Here is a 16,005-nt window from a genome sequence, read left to right as displayed (position 1 = left end):
ATTCTTTTTATCCTGCACCTTTCTTTATTTTTCAATAATAAGTTCATATTTAATAGAAAGATAATATTTATGTTAAATAAAACAAAAATGCAGTTGCCATGTGATTATTTTCAAAAATTGAAAGACAAAGGCTCAATTTCAATTTTTTCAAATGTTTTTAATAGAGAAAAACAAACTGAATAACTTCTTGATAGAATTCATATCATTATTAATAAACTAAAATAGCTTACATTGCAGAATCTTAAATTCTTACCTGCCTGAAGTATATCATCCAGTCGGGGTCACATTGAGAAGCCATATCATAGGGAGTTGATAGGTAGATTAGATGGAGAAGGTTTTCAAGCACAAGCCCTTCAAGACCTTTCTTCAAGTCTCTGTAGAGAATGTCACAATAAGCCAAATCTATAGTTCCTAAAAGACACACATAAATATTTCATCTTTCAAATTATCAGAGAGGGAAAGAATGTCTTGGTAGTAGTTATCTAAATACAGCAAAAAGTCTTCAAAAATCTATTATTTTGTGGGTTAGCATAACTATTTTGGAGGTCATTTTGACAATATCCATCTACATTTAATAAGTATATACCTTCTGATCCATGTACTCTATTTTTGGGATTATAATCCAGGAAAATATTTTCATATATACCCAAAAATACATGAATAGAATTGACCATGCAGCTTTGTTTAAAATTGAAAAAAAAAAAAACCATTTCGTTCAAGTGTCCATTAGTAGGGGGATGATTAAATAAATACTATGGATTACTATAGTATTAGAAAAAAGAGGTATTTAAGTGGACTGACATGTGAAGATGCTCATAATATTTTATAAATAAAAACAGCAATTTGCCAAAACCTGTACTCTTTTTTTAATTATTTTTTTATTTTAACATTTAACATTTTTTACATTTTTTTAGACATTATTTGCTTTCCCCCACCCCTTCAGATTGAGTCCCTATAGAATTTCCTTCCCCAAGGTACCCATGCACCATCACCACAGTCCCCAGTGCTTCTCCCTCCCTCCCTCTCACCCCTTTCCCACCTCCTCTTTCCCACTGTCTCTGGTTTATAATTGTCTGTTTTTGCTATGTTGTGTTTTGTACTTGTACTCTTATTCCTTCAAAAGGTAAACTACGTGCATATGCAGATACATATTTGTTTATATATATATGCGTATATATACATATGCTCATACACTAATAGAGAGTGGAACTAGGAAAAGAGTATGGGATTACCCTTTCCATAATTCTGAGTTCTTAGAATTTTTTAAAAAGATTTATTTATTGGGCCTCCCTGGTGGCGCAGCGGTTGAGCGCTGGGTTGCGAAGCTGCCCACAGCCTCTGCAGCGCTGGTTCGATCCCTGGCTGCTCCCCGACCACCACCGGAGGAGGGTCCCACATGGCGCACAGACCTCTCCTGCCGCCCGCTGCTCCCCTCAGCAGTGTACTTCGGTCCTTCTGCCTGCTCTGCTCCCAGCTCTGGCTCTGGTGAATTCTCTCACCCTCCTGCGCTTCTGACTGTACCCAGTACTTGTATAAATAAATAAATGAAAAAAAAAAAAAAGAACCTTAATATTCATTTAAAAAAAAAAGATTTATTTATTTATGCATACAAGAACTAGAGTGTAAGCCAGAGGTGCAGGGTGGTGGTGGTGAGAGTATTCACTAGATAAGAGTGCGGAGCAGAACAGGCAGATGTACTGAAATACATTGCTGAGGGAAATAGCAGGTGATACAGGAGAGGTCTGCTGTGCCATGTGGGTTAGCTCCCTGGCCGGCCTGGGACTGAACTCATGCTGTAGTGGCTGGCAGTAGCTTGATAGCGCTGTCTTTAACCTCTATGCCACCAATGAGGCCCTTCTTAGGATTTGTTTTTAAGACATGAATTATTTTACATTAAATAAATAATGATGCAGCTATCAAAAAAGGAACTATTCACTGTTATGGAACAATCATTCAGGTACCGTATTAAGCAGAAAATGCAAATTCCAAAACAATATAAATGATTGTTTAAAAACAAAAACTTTAAAAATTTTAAAACTGTATATATGTATGTAATATGCATTATAAAAAAATATCAGGAAAGATATACATCAAACTGGTATTCTTAGAGAGATACTCAGATTTGTGTGATTGATGAGGAAGAGGAGTGTGAAAGAAGGATAACATTTTTTTCCCCTGTATATGTCAGTAGTATTCTAAATTACTTAAAATTCAAAACATTTTTCAGCCTTTAAAAGTTGAAGTACTCCAATAACTTTTTTTTTAAATGTTGCTTTTTTATTTTTATTACTATTTTATTTTAATTTTTTTTAATTTTTTTTTTTTAGATTTATTTTTATTTATTTATACAAGCACTGGGTAGAGTCAGAAGCTTGGGAGGGGGAGAGAATTCACCAGAGCCAGAGTGGGGAGCAGAGCAGGCAGAAGGACCAAAGTACACTGCTGAGGGGAGCAGCGGGCGGCAGGAGAGGTCTGCGCGCCATGTGGGACCCTCCTCTGGTGGCCGGGGAGCAGCCGGGGATAGAACCGGCGCTGCAGAGGCTGCGGGCAGCTTCGCAACCCAGCGCTCAACCGCTGCGCCACCTGGGAGGCCCTTAGTACTCCAATAACTTTTAAGATTCTTGTTACTCATTATCAAAATGCCCATCCTACCAAAATCAATTTACAGACTCAATGCTAGTCCAATAACAATTTCAATGACATTCTTCAGAGAAATAGAACTAATATTCATGAAATTCATATGGAGCCACCAAAAACCCTGAATAGCCAAAACTCTCCTGAAAAAAAAAAAAAAAGAAGGGAATGGAGGTATCATACTCCCAGACTTCAAACTACACTACAAAGCCACAATAATCAAAACTGCATAGTATTGGAACAAAAACAAACACATGGGCCAAGGGAATCGAATAGAAAATCCAGAAATAAACCCACAGATTTATGGTCAAGTAAAGGAGCAAAGAATATGCAATGGAGCAAAGAAAGTTTGTTCAATAAATGGTGCTGGGAAAACTGGGTCACTACATGCAAAAGAATGAAGCTTGACTACTACCTCACAACATGCACAAAAACCAACTCAAAATGAATTAAAGAACTTAAGACCTGACACCATAAAATATATAGAAGGAAATATAGGTGAAACACTACATGACATACACCTCAGTAACATCTTTAAAGACACATCACCAAAAGCAGTGAAAGCAAAGATAAACAGCTGGGACTACATAAAATTAAAGAGCTTTGGCCTCCCCGGTGGCGCAGCGGGTTGAGCGCCATGCTGTGAAGCTGTCCACAGACTCTGCAGTGTGGGTTCGATTCCTGGCTGGCCAGGTAGAAACCCACATGATGTGGCAGACCTCTTTTGTCTCGCTCTTCTGCACCCCTCAGCAGTGTCTTCAGTCTGTCTGCCTGTTCTGCTTCCCACTCAGTCTCTGGTGAATTCTCTCACCCTCCCATGCCTCTGACATGTACCCCAGTTCTTGTATAAATAAATGAATCTTTACAAAAGAAAAAAAATTAAAGTGCTTCCATACAGCAAAAGAGACAGAAACCAAAACAAAGAGACACCCCACCGAGTGGGAGAAAATTTTTGCACACAACACTAATGATAAAGTGCTGATCACAAAAATCTACAAAGAGCTGATGAGACTCAACAAAAACAAAGTAAACAACCCAGTCAAAAAATGAGCAGAAGAGCTAAAAAGAAACTTCTCCAAAGAGGAAATGCAAATGGGCAATAGGCATATGAAAAAAATGTTCAACATTACGTGTAATCAGGGAAATGCATATCAAAACTACAATGAGATACCATCTTACACCAGTGAGAATGGCACATATTAAAAAAATCATCAACAACAAATGCTGATGAGGATGTGGAGAAAAAGGAACTCTCCTGCACTGCTGGTGCAAACTGGTCTAACCATTCTGGAGAGCTGTGTGGAGATTCCTCAGTCTGCTAAAGATGGAGCTCCCATATGATCCAGCAATTCCATTCCTAGGTATTTACCCAAAGGACATGGAGACATTAATTCAAAAGGGCACCTGCACCCCTATGTTTATAGCAACACTATTTACAATAAGTAAGCTATGGAAACAACCCAATCCCCAAAAATAGATGACTGTATCAAGATGGAATATATATGTATATATATGTATATATACATATATATATGTATATATATGTATATATGAATATATATGAATATATATACATATATATGAATATATACATATATATGAATATATACATATATATGAATATATATGTATATATATGTATATATATGTATATATTCCATATACACGATGGAATATTACTCAGCAATCAAAAAAGATAAACTCATGCAATTTGCAGCAACATGAATGGAGCTGGAAGGGATCATGCTCAGTGAAATAAGCCAGAAAGAAAAAGAAAAACACCGGATGGTCTCACTCATAGCAGAAATTTAGAAAACCTAAATAAGGGACCAGGAAAAAGACTAATTATTATAAAGTAAAAATCAAAATCAACAAGCAACTATAAACCAGAGATACACTCTGGGGGTGAGGGGGTGGGGAAGGGAGCAGGATCAAAACAAGTGGGGTGGGAATTGTATGGGGACTATAACCAAGACGATAATGTACACATTGTGCAAAAATGAAAAATGATGTAAAAAATATATAAAATAAAAGGAAAAAAAAGATTGTTACTAATATGAAATTACAAATCCAAATCAAAGTAACAGATTATTTTCTATTTTTTCCAATGGATTTCACAGATTAATAACAAGATTTAGCTAAGCTCTTACCCTTAAAGGAAGCTTGGCCCAACTTTGTAATATGAAAATTATGTTGAAACTCTTCTTCAGATTGATGAATAGCATCCTTTTGTAGAAATCCCTTTTCCGTCAAAATAGGGTCTTTTTTTAGGAGTCCTTTTTCTGTCAGGTATCTAAGCGATTCTATGGTTATTTCCCAGAGACTTTTTTCTTTCAACAAAATCTTTTGCTGAACACCAAGAAATGTACCACTCATAAAGCGATGTATGTCACCAAGATTTGTTGCAATCTGAAACAATTCAGAACACCAACAGAGTACTTTCTTTAATTCAATACATCATTTTGAATACCTATTAATCAAATGATGACTTATCTCTAGTTCAAAGCTACTGAAATAAAAAAATTAGTACAAAATCTATACAGTTGCATATATAAAGGTGCAATAGTCCTCTCCTTAATGGTGGTTTTGCTTTTCAGTTTGAGCCACTCCAGGTAGTTGTCCAAAAATATTACCTAAAAGAGTAATAGATAAGATACTCTAAACAAGATTTTTTTTTAAAGATTTATTTATTTATACAAGCACTGGGGTACAAGCCAGAGGCACGGGAGGGTGAGAGAATTTACCAGAGACAGAGCAGGGAGCAGAACAGGCAGAAGGACTGAAATACACTGCTGAGGGGAGCAGTGGGCGAGGCAGGAGAGGTCTGCCGCGCCATGTGTCAATCTCCCTGACTGGCTGGGAATCAAAGCAGCAGTGCAGAGACGGTGGACACCTTCACAGCGTGCACTCAACCCGCTGCTCCACAGGGGAGGCCCTGAACAAGATTAATGAAACTTTTTTAACAGTAGATTGTTATAGTTGCTACTGTGCCTAATTTATAAATGAAACTTTATTATAGACTGGTATTCTTAGGTAAAAACAACATATATCAAATTCAGTACTATCCTCAGTTTCAGGTACCCATTGAGAGTCTTGGTACATATACCTTGCAGTTAAGGAAGGACTATCGTAATTTTATTATGGTATTTTAAAATTAATGAGAAAAAAACAAAGGGAAAAGACAGTTATAATATTCATAATTTTTGCTCAAAAACTTTTCATATTTCCCCATTAGAAAGACTGAGTTATAATTTTATTATTATTTTTTAAAGATTTATTTTATTTATTTATGCATATAAGAGCTGGGGTATAGGCCAGAGCTGAAAGGTGGGGGGATGAGAGAATTCACCAGAGACAGAGTGGGGAGCAGAACAGGTAGATTAACTGAAATACACTGCTGAGGGGAGCAGCAGGCAAGACAGGAGAGGTCTGCTGCGCCATGTGGGTTACCTCCCTGGCCATGGATCAAACTCATGCTGCAGTGGCTGCTGATCGCTTCATAGGGCTGAGTCTTAACCCCCTGCACCACTAGGGAGGCCCCATGAGATATAATTAACTTGTGATACTAGTTCCAGGTATATAACATTACTATATGTATATACTGTGAAATGATCATCAAAGTAAGTCTAGTAAACATCCAGCACCACAAAGAGTTACAAATTCTTTTTCTTGTGATGAGAACTTTTAAGTGCTACTCCCTTCTTAAGTTTTTGAATATTTTTTCACAAGGTCTTCAAAGCTGTACTCTTTGTTTATTTCCCAATTGATTTTACTAATTCCTGTTCAGTCCCCTTTAGAAACTCTCGCTTCTCACCTCTCCAGCATCCTTTACCTCTAATATTTGCATTAAAAAAAGAAAAACAACCATGTAGAAAACACAACTAAATGACTCCACTAACACAGGACCAGGCAACACTTTCCTTGACATGCAACCTAAAAATAAATAATAGTTTCCTACCTCTTCTTCTTCTTTTTTTTTTTTTGAAAGGTTTATTTATTATGTATACAAGAATTGGGGTATAGGCCAGAGGTATGGGGGATGAGAGGATTCACCAGAGACAGAGTGGGGAACAGAATAGGCAGATTGACTGAAATACACTGCTGAGGAGCGCAGTGGGCGAGTCAGGAGAGGTCTGCTGTGCCATGCAGGTAGCTCCTGGCCAGGGATCGAACTCGTGCTGCAGTGGCTGCAGATAGCTTCATAGGTTGCGTACCAACCCTTTGTGCCACCAGGGAGGCCCTTCCTCCCTCTTCTTGATGTTCTCTCACTCCCAACTCTTTTTCCTGTGTGTGTGTGTGTGTGTGTTTGGTGTTGTTACCTTCTTCTTTCCCCATCTTATTGCTATGTAAAATTTATAATGGCAATCAAAAGTAGTATTATTTAAAATTCAATTTGGTGTTCATATGTACAGTTGATTCCAAATTAGAATAATTTTATATGAGCCAATTTCAATGAAATCAGCATGTTACATTTAAATATAGTCAATCAATAAGTACATTTATTTATTTATTTATTTATTTATTTATTTGTTTGTTTGGTTTTTTTTGTTTATACATGCACTGGGTACAGTCAGAAGCGCGGGAGGGTGAGAGAATTCACCAGAGCCAGAGCGGGGAGCAGAGCAGGCAGAAGGACCGAAGTACACTGCTGAGGGGAGCAGCGGGCGGCAGGAGAGGTCTGCGCGCCATGTGGGACCCTCCTCCCATGGCCGGGGAGCAGCCGGGGATCGAACCAGCGCCGCAGAGGCCGCGGACAGCTTCGCAACCCAACGCTCAACCGCTGCGCCACCGGGGAGGCCCCAATAAGTACATTTCTTTTAAAATTCTTTCAACTGGAGAACTTTAATTATTTCATATCAAACCATTATAAGGGATAAAAAATACTTATACAGTATAGACATTTTATATTATTCTTTTAATAAAAATCATGCTTAATAAAGTATCCAAATGGGCTAAAACTGCACTTTTAAAATAGTCAAGAACTGGGGCCTCTCTGGTGGTGCAAGGGGTTAAGATTCAGCACTATGAAGCTATCCACAGAGTTCCATACCTGGCAAGGAGCTTCCCACATGGTGCTGCAGACCTCTCTGGTCTCCCCACTGGTCCCCTCAGCAGTGTATTTCATTCAACCTGCCTGTTCTGTTTCCCACTATTTCTGGTGAATCCTCTCACACACACCCCCACATCTCTGGCATGTACCCCAATTTATTTATGCATGTATCATAAATAAATGAATCTTTAAGAAAAATAGTCAAGAACTGATAGTTTGTAGATTATCAACAAACTTATTTTCTGTACTGTTTTCTACTTGGTTGGTTACTGTTAACACTGTAATGTGTGTGACTAAGAAGGCAGAAGGTTTACAAAGCGAATTGCTAGTTATTAGGACAAACCCTTAGAACGATTTTAAGGCTCTTTAGTTTGGGGTTAGGTGCTCACTCAAGCTGAAACTAGTTAAACCAACATGCGCAGAGAAGACCCTTTGTGACCTAATCACCTGAGGTTTATTTACATAATAAAATTTCCACCAAAGGGGGTACTTTGTCACCACTTTCTAAATATGTGACCCATGAAGAAGCCTGATCTGGTTATGAAACTACACTGCAACTGTGCAACCAAGATTCTGAATATTTCATCCTGCCCTCCACCCTGTACAAATACCCAGTATTCTTATAAAAATCCTATCTCCCTTTAGGAAGCTGAGTCTGTACTTTGGGAGTGATCCCTTTCCTTCTTACTCAATTCAAGCAATTAAATTCTTTCTGAACTCATGGATCTATTGGTCAGTATGTTATCCCCTCACCAGTACCATATTATTTTGGCTGGTTACTGAAGCTTTCCAGTAGTAAGTCTGGAAGTCAAGTAGTATGTGAAATAGTGTAAACTCTCTAACTTTATTCTTTTACAAAACTGTTTTTGGCCATTCTGGTCTTATTTTTTTTTTTTTTAATAGAGGCATGTTTTATTTATTTATTTGTTTGTTTGTTTTGTTTATACATGCACTGGGTACAGTCAGAAGCGCGGGAGGGTGAGAGAATTCACCAGAGCCAGAGCAGGGAGCAGAGCAGGCAGAAGGACCGAAGTACACTGCTGAGGGGAGCATCGGGCGGCAGGAGAGGTCTGCGCCCCATGTGGGACCCTCCTCCGGTGGCCGGGGAGCAGCCGGGGATTGAACCGGCACCGCAGAGGCCGCGGGCAGCTTTGCAACCCAGCGCTCAACCGCTGCGCCACCGGGGTGGCCCTCATTCTGTTCTTTTGCCTTTCCAAATACATTCCAGCAGCCTGCAATTTCAACAAAAGAAAAAAAGTCTGCTGGGATTTTGATTAGGATTACATTTAATTTATATATCAATTTAAGAAATAATATTTGAATAACATTGAGTGTTCTAATTCATGAACATGATGTCCTTCTCCATTTATCAGGCCTTCTTTAATTTCTCTCAGCAGTATTTTAGTTTTTAATATATAAAGGTATGACACATATTTGTTAAATTTATCCGTTTCATGTTTTTGAAGTTATTAAAAATGGGATTGTTTTTTCCATTATTTAAAATATAAAAATACAATTTTATATAAAAATACAATTGAGTTTTATACTTTGGCCCTAAATCCTGTTAAACAGCTAATTAAATTCTAGTTTTCTGTTCATTCCTTTGAATTTCTCTTGAACTCAGTGTCATTAGAAAATAAGATAGCTTTGGGGCCTCCCCAGTGGCGCAGTGGTTGATTGCTGGGTTGCGAAGGTGCCCGCAGCATCTGCAGTACCGATTCAATCCCCGGCCACCAGGTGAGGGTCCCACATGGCGCGCAGACCTCTCCTGCCGCCTGCTGCTCCCCTCAGCAGTGTACTTAGTCAGTCTGCCTGTTCTGCTCCCTGCTCTGGCTCTGGTGAATCATCTCACCCTTCTGTGCTTCTGACTGTACCCAGTGCTTGTATAAATAAATAAATTAATTTTTAAAAATCCAAATTAAAAAAAAAAGAAAATAAGATAGCTTTACTTTCTCCTTTCCCAATCTCTATGCCTTTATTTTCCTTCCTATCTTATTGTATAGCTACAGCCTGGTGGCATGGAGAAATCAGATATCTTTGCTTTTCCTAATTTTAAGGAGATAAACATTTAGTCTTCACCATGAAGTATGTTACCTTCATTGTTTAAAATAAACACCCTTCATCAGGTTGAAGAAGTTCTCTTACTACTTATTTGTTGAGTTTTTATCTAGTGATGTGATGAATTATGTCAAATAGAGAATTACACCGAATTTTAAATGCTAAACCAACAGCATTACTGGAATAAATTCTAACTGATCATGGTATATTACTCTGACAATGTATTGCTGAAGTACTAATATTTTGATATTTTTATATCTCTGTTTACCAGAAATGTTGTCCTGTAGTTTTATCTTTCTGCATATCTTTCTCTGGTTTTGTATCAGAATAAAATTAGTCTCATGAAAGGAGCAGTGTTCTTTCTCCCACCACTTTCTGGAAGAATGTATGATTAGCATTATTTTTTCCTTAAGTGTTTAACAGAATGCATTAGTGAAGTCAGTTGGGACTGGCGTTTTCTTTGTGGGAAGGCATCTAAATTCAATTTACTTAATAGGTATAGAGTTACTTACATTTTTCTAATACATTTTCAATTAATTTTGGAAATTGTGTTGTTCTCCAATGTCCTCCGTTTTGTTTAAGCTGTTGAACTCATATTTTAGGTTCAAAGATAATCCCTTTCATTTTTATTTATTTTTATTTTTATTTTTTAAAGATTTATTTACTTATGCATACAAGAACTGGGGTACAGTCCAGATGTATGGAGGATTCATCAGAGACAGTGGGGAACAGAACAGGCAGATTGGTTGAAAATACACTGCTGAGGGGAGCAGCGAGCAAGTCAGGAGAGGTCTGCTATGCCATGTAGGTTGTTCCCTGGCCAGCAGTGGGAATCGAACTCGTGCTGCAGTGGCTGCGGAGAGCTCCATAGTTTGTGTCTTAACCCCTTGTGCCACCAAGTAGGTCCCCAAAGATAATCCCTTTTATATTTAGGATCTTTAGTAATTTAGGTATTCTCTTTTTCCCCTAATTAATTCAATCAATAATCTTACTGAGCTTTTCAAAGAATCAGCATGTGGCTTCATAATTTTTCCCCTCTTGTTTGTCTATTTTTTTCATTGATTTCTGCTTTTAACTGTATTATGTTCTTTACTTATTTTGTTATTGTTGCTCTTTCTTAAGATGAAACTTAGATTACTGATGTTGGAGCTTTCTTGTATTCTAATAAGCATTTAAAGCTATAAATTTCCCCTTAAACATTTCTTTAGCCAGAGTCCACTAATTTTGATACATGTTTCATTTTTACTCTATTTAAGACACTTTATAAGTGCTCTTGTAATTTTTACACTGACCATAGTTCAAAGTATGCTGTTTTGATGCTGTTTTATTTCCAAATATTTGACTGTCTTCCTGATATCTTTCTACTTCTGATGAACATTATAATTCTGTTGTATTTAGATACATGCTTTCAATTCTTTTAAATGTACTGAGACTTGTTTTATGGTCCAGAATACCATCTATCTTGCTGAGTGCTTTATGGGCACTTAACAAATTTTCACATACACAGTGACATCCAGAAAGAGTAGAGGCTAGCTAGAAGGCAGAAACCTAAATTATAGCCCATCTAAACTGTAACTCACTGAAGGTGGCTATGTAGTACAATGGATAGCGCACTGCACTGCTATACTGTAATTCACTGAATAACCTTGAACTAATGACTGATTCACTGGGTTGGTCACCTTATCATATATATATATATATATATATATATATATATATATATATATATGCAGTAGCACTTGATGATCTTCATGATCTTTCTTCCTTTTTTTCCTTGGAAACCTTCTTACTGCAGGTTTTTATCACATTTCACATGGATTACTACAAGTACTTTCAAACTAATCATGCAATATTTCTGCATAATATTATTATCACCCCTGTTTTACAGATAGGACAACTAATTAAGGCTTAAGAGAGATAAGGTAATAAGAAACATAATTGACGTAGAGATCAGGGCATGTTTGCTATCAAACCCCAGTTCTAAATAACCACACCCAACACTTTTACTAATTCTCTACTGAAAACTGACAGTTTCATAATTCTTTAGTTTGATATTTATGCTCTCCCATCTCTTCCAGTCTACAGCAATCTGGCCCCAACTTTTTCCACCTTCCTTTTATTCTTTAGGAATTTTACCCCTCCTCAAGAGCTATAGAGTAGAATCTGGTCTATTGGCTGATACCTTACATCATCTCACACTTTCTCATCTTTCAATCAGTTTTTTTAAGTGCCTTGAATAGCTTATCCCTTTCTTCTGCTTATCTAAAACCTCTCTCTCTTTTAATATACAGCACTAGTTCCTTTTCTTCCTTGCAATTGCTACTCTTCTAAATTGCCAGGGGATATTACATATTGCATCACTCACCTACCTTTTCTCATGATATCCTTTATTAACCAATCACTTTTTATATTTTCACCTAAGCTGGTCAGGTCAATGAAAGAAGATTGTATAACTGGCTAAGAGCACTGGTTTTACTGTTAGAGAAAGCTGAATTCAAACCTTGGCATTCAAACTTTGTGGATAAGTGACCTTTGGCACAAGGCTAAAATTTATTTAAGAGTAATCCTTAAGAAAAGAGCTAATTTCTAATCTTAGAGAAGAAAGTGCTTTTCTGCTATGTCCTTTTTTTTTTTTTCTCTTTAAACTTTCTGCTGGTAAAGGCTACACAAATGTTTATTATATCCCAGAATGGTCAGAGTACTACAGGTAAAACTTACTCTGAACAAGGACAAAGACTAGATTATTTCACATCAGGACCCACATCTGCAGTTCTTTGCTTCCCCCCTAGTAGCCACCAAAATCTCTTACTTGTTATGGATGCCAGCTGTGATTGTTAATTTTTCATATTTGTTATAATTCAATGGATTAAAAATGCACATATAAACCTAGGTTCAGAGTTATCATGTCACAGGCTATTTGTCCATATTAGACTAAAGGTTGACATTTTCTCATATTTTACAGTTTTTGTAACTTTTTAACCTCTATTATTTCAGGTGACAGTAATAAGATTTAAAAATATTAAAAAATACCTTTAAACCAATCAAAGAGAGAAACAAAGTTTGGATTCCTCTGGTGACTTCTTGAACAAGACAGCTATAGCAGTTTTCCAGTGGTCTATTTATTAACTCCAATACCTACAAAAGTTAAAATATCATCCACTGTGTTATAAAAAAATGGTGTTTTATATATAAAGATTTTATATTCTGCATAAATTTTATGGTGATAGAGAGAGAAAAAACATAAAGACAGAAGAATAAGAATTTAGAAGGTATTGTGAGAATGGAAGAAAGATAAATAGGGAAAATATATTCTATTAATTAATTTAAAAATAACAATTTCTTCAAGTATTTTGAAGAGAATAGTAACTGAAAAATGATCTCATTAAAGGCTTAAACCAAAAACCGACAAAGAAAGTCAAACCAACCAGCCAGCCAACCAAGCAACCTGACTATTACCTGTTGTTTGTCTTTTTCTTGCAATATAAGGATACTCTCCCCAGTAGTATCCATTCCAGCACGGCCAGCTCTGCCAATCATCTGTTGATATTGATTTCTCTTTAAAAATTCCCTAGCAACATAGGGAGCTCTTAAAATGACTCTGTGGAATTAATACAATTAATGAAAATTGACACTCCTTCTACTACAATAGCATCTATTTTTCAAACTCTTAATTTCACTATATCTCTGTGATATGAAATTCAATGACATATGAACTTCAGATAGTAACTACTATTTCCAAGAATCTATAATGACGTAGGGTCTTAATGTATATTATCTGTAATTCTCACAAAACTCTTGGCAATAATATATTTTTTAAACAAATGGGTTAACTGAAGACAAATGGTTTATCTTTAACCACAAAATTAGTAATTACCAAAATCATGACTTGAATTCAAGTATGTCTAGCTGAAAAACTTATGATCAATCCATTATCACAATAATGTCCAAAGCTTTTGGGTTTTTAGTGCATAAATGAAAAATTTGACCATGCATTACCAACATATGCATATTTTATGAACATATATTATTGTCAACTATATGCAAATGCAGATTTCAACTATTTTTGGTCTACAACAATGATGATTTCAATCCTATTCACCTATATATTAGTCTACAGTCAGTTTTTCTGTTCAAAGAGAGAAAATCTATGTCATTTATCTAAAATAACCAACTGCTTTATTTATAAATCTCAATAGTCAAAAGTAATAAACACTTGAAGAAAATTAGTAACACAAAAGAAAAACAACAGGAACATGCAGAACAAATGTTTGACAAAAGCAAAAAAAACAGGAAACAGAAGAGAATTTTAAAAAATTATAATTAGTATTCATAGTAAATTCTAGAAGGTATTGAATTCAGAATATGAGAGCTGACTATATGAAGAAAGAGTAATAAGAGTTCTTGCAAATTAAGAAAAATATTTAAAGTCATTTGAAAAATTCAAAAGAACAAAATTACGAGTGAACATAGTAAAGAGATATAGTTATAACCTGCTTTTCCTATATAGAAGATAATGTTGAATAAGAACAGAAAAATATGCAAGAAAAGATTGAAAAATGTATAAGAAAAGTTAAAAATTGAAGGCTGAATCTAAGAGGTGTCAACACTGTCTAACAAGTTACAGGAGCAGAGAACAGAGATAATGGAGGGAAATAAAGAATTGAAACAAATTAAGATGAAGAAAAGCATAAAACATCAAATCCAGAGAATTGCCCAAGTGCTAAGCCTTATGAAAAAAAGTAGGTCAGTTAGGATAGTTGGGGTTGTAGAATTAGACTTTCCAAGTGCAAAGGTTGGCTTTGAAACCCATTTGCTGGGCATGAGTCGGGTAAGTTACTTAACTGTTCAGTGTCCCATATTCCTTTCCTCGCAGAGATGCTGTAAGGATCTATTAAGTGAGTACATGTGAAGTTGTTATGACATGGGTCGGGATGGTATAAAGCTGAGTTATTATTACATACTATAATTAAATTTGAAGGTTAAAGAGAAATGTCTAGACGCTTCTGGAGAGGAACAAACAGCAAACCCATGCAAAAAAATAAAAAAAAAAGAGCAACACATGCTTCTAGAAAATATGGAGCAACAATAGTACAAAGTCCCCAAAGGAAAAAAATGAAGCTAGAATTTTTTTCATAGCAAGGTGTTAAAGTCTGAGGCCAAATTAAGACGTCTTCAACTATGCAAATACTCAAAATATTTTATATTCACTGCATTAAAAATATTCCTCAAGAATAGCAAAATAAAAAATAAGTCATAGAAAGAAGATGAAGGAAACAAGAGGCAGTGGTAAGCACAAAAATAAGTAAAATTCAAAGGTAAGTTTAAATTATTATCAAGTGTAAAATGAAAGAAAATTAAAATTCTCTAAAATACTAGGTAACTGCAACATACATAAGGTAGAGTCAGAGAATATACAAATGTTAACTCTGGTTATCTGCAGGAGAGGTTATAGTCAAAGAGGTTATAGTTATAATTCTGAAGTGATAGAAAAACATTTAATTATAACTGTTAAAATTTTAAGAATAACAATTGAAATAAGAGCAATTGGCTAAATGTAATTTCCATTTTTTTTCTCTATTTGCTAGGAAATGGAAAACTTAATCAGTGACAGTTTAAAAACTAAAGGATGGGGGCCTCCCTGGTGGCGCAGGCGGTTGAATGCAGCGCTGTGAAGCTGTCCACAGCCTCTTCAGTGCCGGTTCAATCCCTGCCGGCCTCGGAGCAACCCACATGGCAAGCAGACCTCTCCTGTCTTGCCCACTGCTCCCCTCAGCAGTGTATTTTGTCAGTTTCCCTGTTCTGTTCCCCGTTCTGTCTCTGATGACTCCTCTCACCCGCCCGTGCATCTGGCCTGTACCCCAGTTCTTGAATAAATAAAATAAATCTTAAAAAAAAAAAATAAATAAAAGCATATCCCAAGGTTTAAAAAAATAAAAACTAAAGGATGGGAAAATAATATACTTGGCAAAAAATATAGTTCTAATACTCAAAGTAAAATCACTAAATGAGGAAAACAAGGACCTATTACATTGAGGAAAGGTATAATTCAGCAATAAGATATTTGGAGTAAAATGTTGTTTATCTAAATAGTTTTAAAGCATACAAAGCAAAAACTTCTATAAATGCAAAAAGGTGAAACTGACAACTCCAAGGGAGTTGTCAAGGAGACTAATATACTTAATTATAAGGGAGACTAATATACTTCTCTGAAATAGATCAAGGAATCACAAAGAAGAAAATATAAGTGCTTTTAATACAATTAA

General features: G+C 36.1%; 1 protein-coding gene across 5 annotated transcripts in view; it reads right to left on the bottom strand.

Moving 5' to 3' along the window:
• Nucleotides 1-16,005, bottom strand: part of HELQ (helicase, POLQ like) — a gene marked incomplete at both ends in the record, with an annotated part of 46,960 nt that overhangs the window by 17,556 nt on the left and 13,399 nt on the right. For all 5 annotated transcript variants that reach the window (XM_084233583.1, XM_084233586.1, XM_084233584.1 and 2 more), the window contains 4 exons: nucleotides 254-411; nucleotides 4,785-5,043; nucleotides 12,773-12,877; nucleotides 13,199-13,340. In XM_084233583.1, coding sequence (XP_084089709.1) covers nucleotides 254-411; nucleotides 4,785-5,043; nucleotides 12,773-12,877; nucleotides 13,199-13,340 — 664 coding nt within the window. The remainder of the gene's footprint in view (nucleotides 1-253; nucleotides 412-4,784; nucleotides 5,044-12,772; nucleotides 12,878-13,198; nucleotides 13,341-16,005) is intronic.

This window comes from Talpa europaea (assembly GCF_964194135.1).
Source record: "Talpa europaea genome assembly, chromosome: 5".
Classification (NCBI taxonomy): Eukaryota; Metazoa; Chordata; class Mammalia; order Eulipotyphla; family Talpidae; genus Talpa; species Talpa europaea.
Note: the sequence above shows the minus strand (reverse complement) of the source record. Positions and strands in the feature narration are given on the sequence as shown.